The sequence below is a fragment of the Eutrema salsugineum genome, unplaced genomic scaffold (assembly GCF_000478725.1).
Source record: "Eutrema salsugineum unplaced genomic scaffold, Eutsalg1_0 scaffold_6, whole genome shotgun sequence".
In the NCBI taxonomy this organism is placed as follows: domain Eukaryota; kingdom Viridiplantae; phylum Streptophyta; class Magnoliopsida; order Brassicales; family Brassicaceae; genus Eutrema; species Eutrema salsugineum.
The window spans coordinates 8,308,530-8,321,976 of record NW_006256547.1 but is presented as its reverse complement, the minus strand read 5'-3'; the positions used below and the strand labels follow the sequence as shown (position 1 = coordinate 8,321,976).

Here is a 13,447-nt window from a genome sequence, read left to right as displayed (position 1 = left end):
AAACTAGGTTGAATGGTGTTGTTCCCAATGGTGTCTTGAATGCTGTTCGATATGCCCATAATGCGTCGTCAAGCTTGGTAGACCAATCCTTGCGATGAACTGCAGTAGTTTTCTGCAAAATCGACTTGATTTCTCTGTTTGAGATCTCTACTTGACCGCTGGTTTGGGGATGGTATGGGGAAGCAACTTTATGTGTGACTCCATTCTTTCTAAGAAGATTCTCAAAAACTCTGTTGATGAAATGCGATCCTCCGTCGCTTTTCACAATTCTAGGAACTCCAAAACGCGGAAATATAACAGATTTAAACAGCTTCATGACGACTTTTGCATCATTGGTGGGACTAGCGACTGCTTCAACCCACTTAGAGACGTATTCTACTGCTACTAAGATGTATTGGTTTCCAAAAGAAGTAGGAAAGGGTCCCATAAAATCTATTCCCCAGACATCGAAAATTTTGACTTCGAGAATAAAATTTTGAGGCATCTCATTCCTTTTACTTATGTTGCCCATCCTTTGGCATTTATCGCATCGCGATATATAAGCTTGAGTGTCTTTGAACAAAATAGGCCACCAAAAACCTGCTTGCAAGATTTTTGAAGCAGTTTTGAAGGTTGCGAAATGTCCTGCGTAAGACGAGCTATGGCATCCGAATAAAATTCCTTCCATCTCTTCTTCAGCCACGCATCTTCGGAATAACCCATCAGCACATCTCTTATAGAGATAGGGTTCATCCCAAAAATAATGTCTTACGTCTTTTAGAAACTTTTTCTTCCTATACCTGAAAAATTGCGAAGCTCTACATCAGCTGCTAAGTAATTTGCTATATGTCTAAACCATGGGGTATTGAAAGCATCGGATCTTCGCATGAGTGGACATGGTGGTGCGGTATTGGCATTGGTGGGGGTATTATCTATTGCATAGATTTTTTCTTCTGGCAAACTGTCATTTAAGGGCAATCTTTCTTCAACTCGAATTCGTGAAAGATGGTCTGCAACTCCATTATCTGCGCCCTTCCGATCTCGAATTTCGATATCGAATTCTTGCAGTAGGAGGATCCATCTTATCAACCGAGGTTTAGAGTCTTCCTTAGACATTAAATACTTGATTGCAGCATGATCAGTATAAACTATGACCTTAGATCCTACGAGATAAGAACGAAATTTCTCAAATGCAAATACGACAGCTAGAAGTTCTTTTTCTGTTGTAGCATAATTGCATTGAGCTTCGTCAAGAGTTCTGCTTGCGTAGTAGATTACGTGCAGTTTCTTATCTTTTCGTTGGCCAAGCACTGCTCCGACTGCATAGTCACTTGCATCGCACATGATTTCGAATGCGAGTTCCCAATCAGGTGCTTGCACGACAGGAGCGGAAACAAGGGCTTCTTTGATCTTATGAAACGCGGCTAAGCACTCATCATCGAACTCGAAGTTCGTTTCCCTGCAAAGCAAACGCGTAAGAGGTCTAGCTATTTGAGAAAAATCTTTTATGAATCGCCTATAGAATCCTGCGTGTCCTAAGAAACTATGAATTCCTTTTATGTTTGTGGGAGGTTGTAGGCTGGTCAGGACTTCGATTTAGCTTTGTCAACTTCAATTCCTTTTCCCAAAATTCTGTGCCCAAGCACAATTCCGTCTCGTACCATGAAGTGACATTTTTCCCAATTTAATACTAAATGCTTATCTTCACATCTTTGCAGAACTTTACCAAGTTTGCCTAGGCATTTTTCAAAAGAAGATCCATAGACAGAGAAATCGTCCATGAACACTTCCATGAAATCCTCAATAAAATCTGTGAAGATCGACATCATGCACCGCTGGAAGGTAGCAGGTGCATTACACAATCCAAAAGGCATACGTCGGTAAGCAAACGTGCCATATGGACAAGTGAATGTCGTTTTTTTCTTGATCCTTCGGGCGAATAGGAATTTGGAAAAATCTGGAGTATCCATCAAGGAAGCAATAGTAGGGGTGATTAGCTAATCTTTCTAGCATTTGATCTATGAAGGGAAGTGGAAAATGATCTTTCCTAGTTGCTGCATTCAGTTTCCGGTAATCGATGCACATACGATGTCCAGTTACTGTTCTTGTAGCGATCATTTCATCCTTATCGTTTTTAATGACAGTGACTCCCCCTTTCTTTGGGACAACATGAACTGGGCTAACCCAAGTGTTATCTGAGATAGGAAAGATTATTCCAGCTTCTAAAAGCTTCATAATCTCCTTCTTGACAACATCCATAAGATTAGGGTTCAGTCTCCTTTGACTTTCGATTGAGTTTTTAGCATTATCCTCTAGATTAATCTTGTGCATACAAAGATCTGGAGAGATTCCAGGTATGTCATCAAGTGAATATCCTAAGGCTTTTCTATGCTTTCTCAGCTCAGCCAACAGCATTGTGGTTTCTTCTTCCGTCAAACCAGAGTTTATTTTGACAGGATAAGTAGAATTTGGTCCAAGGAAAGCGTACTTAAGTCTGACGGGAAGAGGTATAAGCTCGACTTTAGGGGCTTTAAGCTCGCTCCAAGGATCATTAATTGCTGCAGCAGTGTCTTTAGGAGGTGTAGGAATGTTTGTTTGGTCCTTAAGATCTAGATAGTGTAGAGGTTTCCTATAAGTTTCGGATTTATCAAGCATACGTGCGCATTGACTTGAAATTTCTTCAAGGAAATTGCGTTCGTCTTTTGCGGGTGAAAGCGTGACACGTAAAGGGTCGTCTAGAAACATATTTTCAAAGACTTCCTCAACAATTCCGTCTAACTCATCAACCCAACAAATTTTGCCATCCAGAGTTGGTTTATCGAAACTTTTGTTCATGTCAAACTGCATAACTAGGCCAGCTAGATGAAGGTCGATTTTTCCTTCAGGAACATTGATTATGGCTCCAGCTGTAGATAGGAATGGTCTTCCAAGAATAAGGGGATCCTTAGGTTCTCTTTCTAGTTCTAGAACTACGAAATTGGTGGGGATGGAACATTTTTTTATTTCTACTGGAACATCTATTAGGATACCTACGGGTTGTCTAACAGAACGATCAGCTAGTACTAAAGAAATTTTAGTGGGCTTGAAAGTGTGATGTCCTAAACGTTTTGCTACTGAAAGAGGCATCATGTTTATACTAGATCCTAAATCACAGAGAGCACGCTCAAAAGCTACATCATTGATGGTGCATGAAAGTACAAAGCTTCCAGTATCGTTTTTCTTTTCAGGGATTCGGCTTTGCAGGATAGAACTACATTCATGGGTTATCATCATAACGCCTTCTTCAAGAGTTAAAGAATTTGTTAGAATACCCTTCATGTATTTTCTTAAAGCAGGAATCATAGCACAAGCTTCTATGAAAGGTAATCTCACATTTAATTGATCCGAGTACCCTAGAAAAATAACAAAGCCAAAAGTAATCACTGAATAATAAACAAAGAACATAAAAGAATAACTTCAAAAAAAGACACATACTTTGATATCAGACAAAACCATCTCGATAGTATTTCCAAAGAATGTTGAATGCTTCTAGAGCCTGACAACCTTGACAGATATTAACCACCCTATTTTGTAAGTATCCAAACATGCAACATCGAACATTATAGAAACTTTTTTTTCTTCTTTTTGATCGAGAACTCTGAATAAGTTTTATAAAGAGGAAAACTAAATGTGACGGAGTATGAGAAAGTGTTTTAAATATGAAAAGGACAGACTATGCAGTTGAATAGGCAGTTATTCTTTCTTATAAATTTATTTTCGATTAAATTATTTTAGAAGAAAAAAATTTGAACAGTTACCATTTAAAGCCCCTTTATTGTCAAAACCAACAACAATCCATTAATTTATGTCAAGACACTTCCATATTGACATTGACTGATTTGTTCATTTCACCTGCCAGAGAGAATATATTCCATGTTTTAAGTTTCACCAAAGATACACGCAATCTCAATAAGTAAATATACTATTTTACTAAATATAAAATTTTGCTAAATTGCAACACTTTCCATAAAATAATATGATCTCTCTCTATGGCTTATGTTATTTGGACAATTTTATGTTTCAATATTTTAGGAAATGATATATTCATACAACATCATAACAAAAATACCATTTATGTAGACTTATATGTTATAACTTTATGTATCTACTTGAGCAATTTTCCTTAAATTATATGAAACAGGAAACCTGGAAAGTCAAACGGTTAGGTGCAAACATAAAGTCGCATAATCTTCCCCATAAAAAATTGAAAAATGTGAAAATTGATTATTATTGCATACCTTATAAATACTGACTTGAGGGTTTCTTTTCAAAAAACTTTAAAATATTTTATAAGCAGCCTTATCGTTTCTGAGAGAATTCATAAGAACATGGCGAACACAAACAAAAACAAATTTGATGAAAATGGCTTGTTGATCATCAATCCCCCACCATTGGTAATGAGATTCGGTGTCGTGGAACCAAAGTCACCACCTTCACCAACAGATTCCAAGATAGAGGAAGAAGAATTATGGGAACAATTACATTTATTCACCGCATCAAATCAGAAAGCCAAACAGAACACTCCTCGGGTAATACATCCTATTCACTAAAGTTTGTTTTAATCATGTCTTACACAATGAATTGTAAAATCTGTATATTCTACTAATGGAGGATGACAAAGGCAACACATCTAATGAGACACCCCAATCAAGTTGCACAAAACGAAAACACGACTTGATTCTAGATCTGGAGATAGGGTTGAACTGCATGCGTTGCGATTTTGTGGAGACAGAAATCCGACACATGGATACCGCCGAATGGGTACGTTATCAGAAATATATTTAGATTAATAATGAAAAGTTGTCTAAAATCTATGTTATTGAGTCATTATAATTTGTTATTGATTGCCCATTGAACTTTATGTTGTAGAAACAATTCATGTTTAAATATAATATTGAGATAGTTTAAAGCTATATAATTTTACAAAAAATCTAAATTGGATTGTTTGCGTCTGTGTTTAAAGGGAGAGGAAAAAGAACGCAAAAAGAGGAGGTCTGGAGTTTGATCAAGAACCATATCAGTTTCAAATCAATTTCATGTTTTTTTTTTCTGTTTGCAATGACCACTTTAAAGACAGTATGTACTTGGTTTTATTTTCTAAAAACTATTAAGTTTATTTCGATGACATGATAATTTGGTTTTGAAGCATTCTCGATATTTACAACTACGTGACAATGTTCATCATATGAAATGTCAATAGATGCCCAATAATATGCTACAATTCAAGTTTTGTTAAATTATGTTATCGAATTGAGATTGTCATTGGAATATCCGACTACAGTTAAACGTTAGAGATCAAACCATTAATACATCAGATCCAACTTAGTGAAAAATCGAAAAACATCAAATCTATTAAAAACTATAAAACCGAACGTAATGGTCTTATATAATAAAAACAACTAACATATTTTGAGATACATAGAGACAACAAATCACAAAACAAAACACAGTAAAAAGAAATATCATATCTTGTCAAAAACCTCCTTGTAGACGACATTCAATGTTTTGTTTTGTGGTTTGTTGTCTTTATCGGTGATCAATATCTTCAAACCTTCTCTGGATGTAACCCTCGATACAGCGACATAGAGTTGCCCATGAGTAAAAACCGGTCTTGGAAGATACAAACCAACCTTTTCGAGTGTCTGTCCTTGGCTTTTGTTTATAGTCATTGCAAAAGCTAATGTGATAGGAAACTGCTTGTGTCTCATCCTGAAAGGAAGTTTCATCTCCGAAGGAGAGAGGAATATCCTAGGAATCAGTAATTTTTCACCAACCTTGCTACCTGTTATTATCTGAGCCTGGAGAACATAATTAGCCATCTTAGTAATGATGAGTCTTGTGCCATTACACAACTCATTCTTAGGGCCGATATTTCTTAGAAGCATTACAGGAGTACCCTCTCTCAACTTCAGGACATGATTAGGGAAACCAGACATCTTGATACTATTTTAAAACTCCTCGGTATAAATCATATTGTTGGAAACACCTTTTTTCTTACTGGCTACACTCTCTGAGGGTACTTCAGATGCATCATTGTAATTGACAACTTCTTCAGTCGTATCAATGCTATCACAACTAAGATAGGTCCTTTCAACATCTGTTATATACAAAACAATCGTTGTATTATATAAATATAAACAAATAAGCTAAGGGGAATTAAAACAAAATAAACATACCCGATAACTTTGAAAGCATGTAATCATTTATCGTATCTACATCATCGTTTCTTAGACTCAGTATGGCACGGTCTTGGAAAAATTTAGGATCAGTCTCTTTCGCAAACGAACTCCCATAAATTTCTTTGACGATCGTTTTTATAGGATCTTTACAGTCTTTAATCAACAGATCATCAGGAATATCAATTACGGCTTCACCACTTCCATCGTCATTTATCGTACCATCACCAATGTCTAAGATCCACTTTGTAAAGGCAGCTCGTTCAAGCATCGCACGGCTATTATCTCCAGCTATAAGTTGCATGTTCTGTGTAAGTCTCAACACTCTACATTTGTACCACAGAGGTGACGAATTCAAAGTGGCCATAAGTATCTCTGTCTTCCCGGCATTTGGAATCACTGGCAATATTTGCCTAAAATCCCCTTCTAAAACAATGACCTTGTCACCAAAGCGCTTATCAATTTCTAATATATCACGCATCGTTCTATCTAGAATCTCGAAACAGTCTTTACTCATCATCAACGCCTCGTCCCATATAATGAGTTTAGCAATCCTTATCAGGTCGGCAAGATTCGACTCCTTCTTGATTGAACAGAAGGTAAACGTATTAACCACAATAGGGATTACAAATCTTGAATGCGCAGTTCGGCCTCCTTCTAATAACAACGAAGCAATCCCGCTCGATGCAACCTTAAGAACAACATCACCTTGGGAACGTAGAGCAGATCCTAATAGACTCCACAAATAAGTTTTACCAGTACCTCCAAAACCATAAACAAAGAACATACCTCCTTTGTTCTTATTTACTGCTTCTAGTATCTCATCATAAACACTTCTCTGTTCGCTGGTTACAGTGGCTAACATCTGCTCGTTTCTTACTCTAAGAGTTTCGCGATTGTAATTCCTCTCATCCCGAATAAGAGGATTATCACGTGACTCCAGAGTAATATCTTCAGGAAATGGCATATGTGTGAATTCTTTTAAGGATCTCCCACTTACACGTAAAAGAAGTTCTATTTCGACCAGAGTAAAGTCTTTAACTTGCTCCTGAGATAGACTAACAGCTACACAATTTCAAAAAAATTACAAAAGATAAATTAACTATCAATATTTTAAAGATATATAATAACAACGATGCAAACAATAACTATACGACTTACTTTGATCCCTGGCAGCCTTTCTGTAATTATATATGATGTCATCTGATAATACCTGCCATGTAGCATCCCAAACTCTAGAAGGAATGGATATACTTTGAGTAGTGAGCAAGATCACAAAAAGACGACGGAGATAATTGGCAGAAAGCCACAATCCGCCCTCATTGATGGCCTCAATATACTCTTTGTCATCATTCAATAATCCATACGCATAGCAAACGTCTTTGAACGAAGAATGTAGAACTTTGTTAACCGTTTTTATATCGTCAAAACCACGTGGTCCTTTGACTAAATTAAGCAGAAGCCTTAAATAATACGCTTCACCTGCCCCAATGGGTACGTACGTGATTCTACCAAGAGCAACTCTCCTTGATCGTGGCGTCCATATCCTGTTTGGGTTATTCCACACAAATCTCGTAGGAAGTTGCGCATAAGTCAACGTCCTCGCCAGTTCATACTTATCGTTGCACTCCATCCAAGCAATGAATTTTGACGTACCATCTGAGACACGATTAATAACCTCATCACCTGGATCATCCTCGTTGTATATGACCATTTGCTGGTTCGGTAAATGAAAGGGTAGTTTAACTACAGAAACCGTGCGATGGTGAGTGTAATTACCGAAAATTCTCCACGTGGACTCCGAAGGTGCTACATACCTATATAGAAAGACATTATTAAATAATGGAAGATTGGAATTTCAAAGATATAAAATATGTGAACAAAATTTTTAAAACATACCTACAGTTGAAGTGTTTCTTAATCTCGTTTTCTTTATCATCATTCTTGATAGTTGCACGAATGTAGTCAGCACCTTTATGAATATATTGGAATAGATACTTTACTGATCGAGATTGTACACACCATCCGACGTTGATATGAGCCCTATAAAGTAGTGTGAGGCTCCTATTATAAGGAACCACAACCCTTTTTAACGATAACTTTCTTGTCATTACGTCGCCTGTATATAGGATATCCAACATCATCTATTTTAGTGATCGGATTGTAAGGTTTTGGAAAATACTTTGTACATTTTCCTTCAGCCATGCAAACACTATCCTTATTCAAAGCACCACATGGTCCATGCATCATGACATCTCCTACTATCTCATACAACGCTGGATCAGTATCCTTGTCAGGAATCTCAGCACATATTATCTTATCAATGTCATCACCAGTTGGTAGCTTGTGACCAGCCTCTAAAAAAAGAACGATGTGTGCATGAGGTAGTCCCCGTTTTCGAAACTCAATCGTGTAGATCGCTGCAACGAATAAATTGTAGTTTTTAAAAGATTAGTTAGCATGATCATTTAGCAATGTTATGGACATTATCTTGCTAAACGAAATAAGATACTTAGTTTAATAAAATATACCGGCTTTTACGACACCTAACACATTTTCGTTGGTGAGTCTGTGCATGAGATCATCTAGTTTCATCTTGAACACTCGCGTACATATATCTGGCCTATCCTCTTGCTTCAAGTTATGCCTTTTTAGGTGCTTGGTAATCTCAGGCCATTTGGGATTACACGTAAAGGTTATGAAAAGATCCGGAAAACCAAATTGCTGGCAAGTGATAACTAAGGTTTTTAAGGCCTTAGATGGGTTATCAATCCCCTTGTCAAAGCAGTATAAGGGGTGTCAATCCATATGTGTGGTAGTTAGGCACTAGTTTATGTGATAGGTTCTTAAGTCAAGTAATCAAAGATGAGTTTTGTGAAACCAGCAACAAGAAAGCATAAAACAAGAAACAAACAAGCTATGCTTAATGAACTAAGCAAGCAAACAAAACAAGATGATGGTGATTAAGCAAATGATAAAAGCTAAACCTCTAGATGTGATCATTGATTAGGGTGCTTTAGATATTGAATCATGATTCTAAGAACATAATGCAACACTTGCTACTCTTTAGTCTAGGCTTCTTAATCAGATTAATTCATTCCCATAACAATAATCCCTTTGCAAATCACTTAATCAAGTCTAACAACCATTAGATATAATCAAGCAATCAGCAAGCATAATGCATCAAGCCTAATAAGTGACCAAACAATCTCTCAACCAAGAAGACTGAATCTTATACAGAAAGACATAACAAGCAATCACATGATCTCAAACATTTCAACTTAGAACTCTAATCTAGACTAATCCTCTCATGAAGGCATTAATCTCTACACTAATCCACTTTCAAACCAAATCATCATTTGTGAAATATGAATCAATGAGCATTAAGAAACAGTTCTAATATGTCATTCATGCATTTAACAAATCATTCCCATGATGAAAAAGGCATAAACCCTTAAGTTAGCTCATTCAGGCATTTCATCAAACACTTTTGGTGCATGAAATGCCTATGAACCCAGATTTCACTTTCCCAAGGAAATCTGGCATTAGGAGCAGCTAACTAAGGAAATGGAATGAGAATCTAAACCCTAAACATCACCAATCAAACATCTAAGCACCCTAATCTACACACCTAGAAGTTTAAAAGATGACTACTCACTAATCATGAAGAACACATCTAATCTTTTGCAAGAGATGATGTTAATCATGATTAGAAGTAGAAATGAGATGATGAGATGATAAAAAACAGACTTGGAATGATCACATCCCTTCAGATATCTCTTAATCAAAAACGTTTTACACAAAAAAGGAAAGAAAACTAGAGAGAAAACTAAGTAGAAGATAACATGTAGGGTTTTTCTCCCAAAAAAACTATATATACTAAGTGCTAATGGACCGGGTCAGCCCAGGACAAACTGGGTACTGACCCGGCTCAGTTGGGTCAAGTGGAAATCCTTCGGGTTGGTCCAGTGTCTCCCAGGTAGCATGCCCAAGTCGCAGTAGATGAAGAACTTGTCTTGTGAGACTTAAATCGCTTTGTCTTAGCTGCACGCCCAAGTAGGAGTGTTTTGCGAGTCTTGCTGCGGCTTAATCTTCTTCTTCTTCAACTCGCAGGACCAAGGAGGTTTCTGGGGAATGTACATGTGCGACTTGGTCATCCCTAGTCCCAGGTCGCAGGCTCAAGTCGGAGTAAATTGCGAGTGATCATGCGGCTTGGTTCCAGTGTCTCCCAGGTAGCATGCCCAAGTCGCAGTATTGTGGACTTAGCAATTTTCTTGCTCGGGAGCCTCAGACCTCATCCATTGATAGCTCACCCGCACTTCTCAACTCGCAGCATCAATTTCCAGGCATTCGTCTTCAGGCCTGCGAGTTAACCAAGTCGCAAGGCTTTCTCGCAGCATTCAGAGCAGCTTGGACCACTTCGCATTCCGGAGAGTGTAACTTCTAATATACTTGTCCGAATTGAGTGATTTCAGTTGCAGAGGACAGAGGACTCATATATCTCCAACTTTGGTGAAGGAAACTTGGTGCTTGGGAAGTTGAAAGCTTCCTGGAGGGCTCATCTTTGCAGTGTATTTACACGATCAGAGAGAGGCGTCTAGACATGTGTCCATTCCGGTGACCGTATCTTCCTACTCATAGCTCCGAATTGAATTATCTTGGACGTTCTGGAAAGAGGACTCAAATGTCTCTGATTCTCATGAAGGCTCCGGAAACTGAATCGGCCTGGAAGTGCACCGTCCTTCGCATTCTTCGGAGCTCATCGGTTTGGTCCAAAACGGCAGCGAGACAGGAGTTTCTTCCGACGAGCTTAACTTTCTGCTCACGCCTCCGAATTCCATGATTTTACTTGCTTTGGAACCGTGATCCAATCTTCTCCAACTTTGATGAAGCCCCTGACAACTGAATCGGACCGGAAGGTTCCCCGGACAGGCGATCATTCAGGAATATCGGATTGCTCCGGAATGAGGGCGAGACCTGTTCGTCTTCCGATTACCATATCTTTCAGCTCCGTGGTCCAAATGCCTTGATTCCAATTGTTATGAACTCTTGACTCAATTATATCCAACTTTTATGAAGACTCCGACAGCTGAATCGGACCGGAAGGTTTCCCGGACGGGCGATTTCGGAAACGTGTCTGCACCCTGAGATTTTGGCCGAGAGACTTGACTGCGGTACGTGTTTTTGGCCGAGAAAGCTACCCGCGGGAAGGATTTTGGCCGAGAACCTTCGACCTTCAGTACACCATTTTGCCGAGAAACCCAAAATTGCTCCTTTTCACCATTTTTGATTATTCCAACTCCATTTCTTCGTCTGAATCACATCCTCCACTCCAAATTGGCTCCAAAAGCACCTGTTTAACACTCCAAAACATGCAAAACTCTCTCGGACCTAATGCAATCTCCTAAGTCCTAAAACAATGCCTAAAGACCTAAAATGCATGAGATAAGACATGATTTGGACTAGAATATGTATATTAAATGATGCAATTTATGAATATATCAGCAAGTAGTCATCGCATCTAGATAATGTTGCACCATATACCTTGTACCACCAGTATAAGAAGAAGGTATAATAATACGTTTACCCTTGTCAGAAAGATCAGTGTCACCTTCATCAACAATTTTCTTTATCTTGTCATAATTTTCGCAACGAAGTTTAGACTGATTCATTGATATGAAACGTAGTCTATTAGTCTCAATCATCGTGTACGCATCCACTAAGAACTGCTGGAACAATCTTCCAGATAAAGGGATGATTGGTGACTCGCCAACCCTCTCTTGTATGCGGTAAGCAAAAAACTCTCTCATAATAATAGGCAACCTTTTCCTCCCTTAGGTATCTACAAAACCAATATCGATACCAAGTCTGAACCCGTCCTCGCCATAGGGAAACAATAATGGATATTGCAAAGGCAGATACGCAGGATGTAGTTCACTGATCTTTTTGAGATTCCCAGTCTTTTTACACTCGATGATGATATCACATGCATCTACCTGACCATCGAAATCATTAGGTATCAATGCAGCAACTTCATTATTAGCTGGTAAATTCTCAGTCCTTCCATCACTTTTCCTGTCACACTTTAAAATTATCCTTAACCGGCTTGTATCACCGTTAGGATCAAACCTTTCTCGAACGTTTCGTAATGCATCCACATGTTTGTTCTGTTAATCTAGCATATTTTTTATTTTCTCAACAACATTCTCTGGCAATTTATCAGCCGGTCCTGTTTTCCTATAAAATTTTTAAAATAAATTCTTATAACAGTTAGAACCACATAACATTTAATAACAATACATATATGTTTTAAAATTGATTGATCTCAATGATTAAATTAAATATAAACCAAAAGAATAATAATCATACCCATAAACAGCTATTCGGTTAGATGTTTCATTTGCGGTATCATATATATATAGCTGAAAAAAGGCTGGTTCTTTTCCAGGAGGTGGTAGCAAATCCCCTATAGAATGGTAGTTCTCGCCACTCATCTAGAAAATGTAAGGACCTTTCCCGTCGTTGATTTCTTTATTTTTTTTTCCTCCAAGAGAAGTGAAAAAAAACATCATATTATACGCCCGGATAAACTCACGAAAGGGATCACGCAAATCACCATCATTATACATCAATGCTAATAACGAATTCGGAGGGGTTTTAAGAAGTGGAAGAACGACTTTACCCTGACCACAACACATGGAGAATATAAGCTTCCCACGACAAAATCTTTTACCCAACCTTTCTCCATACCACATATAAGCCTTACAATTACCACATATATATAGGATCACCATCGTCGTATTAACCTGATTAGAATAATATTCATTGCTTAGTATTAATTACACGATAGTTATATATTATGTATCAAATGAAATATATTATTCCAATGAAAACCATAACCTCCATCTTTCAGACCAGGACTAACTGATTCTAATAAATCTGTTCTAGTAACAACGGTCTCGGTTGCATCCTCATCACAAAAATCAGAGGATTTAGCACGTTTTTTGGGTCTTCCTTTCTTTTTATTACCAGGCCTCAATTTTTCCATATAGTCAAATTCCGACATAGAGTCTTCATCATTATCCCTATCGGACTCAGAATCAGTAGCGATAAAGCAAGCAAACTCTTCGGTGTTGATAGAAGTAGCCAAAAGATCTGTTTGTTTTTTTAAAGGAAAAAATAATAAGTGTAAATCAGGCATATATTATTAATCTACATTGTAATTACGAAAAAGAGATCAAACCAATAGCTTC

General features: G+C 37.8%; 1 protein-coding gene across 1 annotated transcript in view; it reads right to left on the bottom strand.

Moving 5' to 3' along the window:
• Window positions 1–5,480: 5,480 nt before the first annotated feature.
• The window catches only part of LOC112083439, an 8,369-nt gene continuing 402 nt past the window's right edge, over window positions 5,481–13,447 (bottom strand). The window contains exons 3-8 of the mRNA XM_024151465.1: window positions 13,095–13,349; window positions 8,273–8,614; window positions 8,094–8,166; window positions 7,356–8,011; window positions 6,203–7,259; window positions 5,481–5,961 (exon numbers count right to left, since the gene is read on the bottom strand). Coding sequence (XP_024007233.1) covers window positions 5,481–5,961; window positions 6,203–7,259; window positions 7,356–8,011; window positions 8,094–8,166; window positions 8,273–8,614; window positions 13,095–13,349 — 2,864 coding nt within the window. The remainder of the gene's footprint in view (window positions 5,962–6,202; window positions 7,260–7,355; window positions 8,012–8,093; window positions 8,167–8,272; window positions 8,615–13,094; window positions 13,350–13,447) is intronic.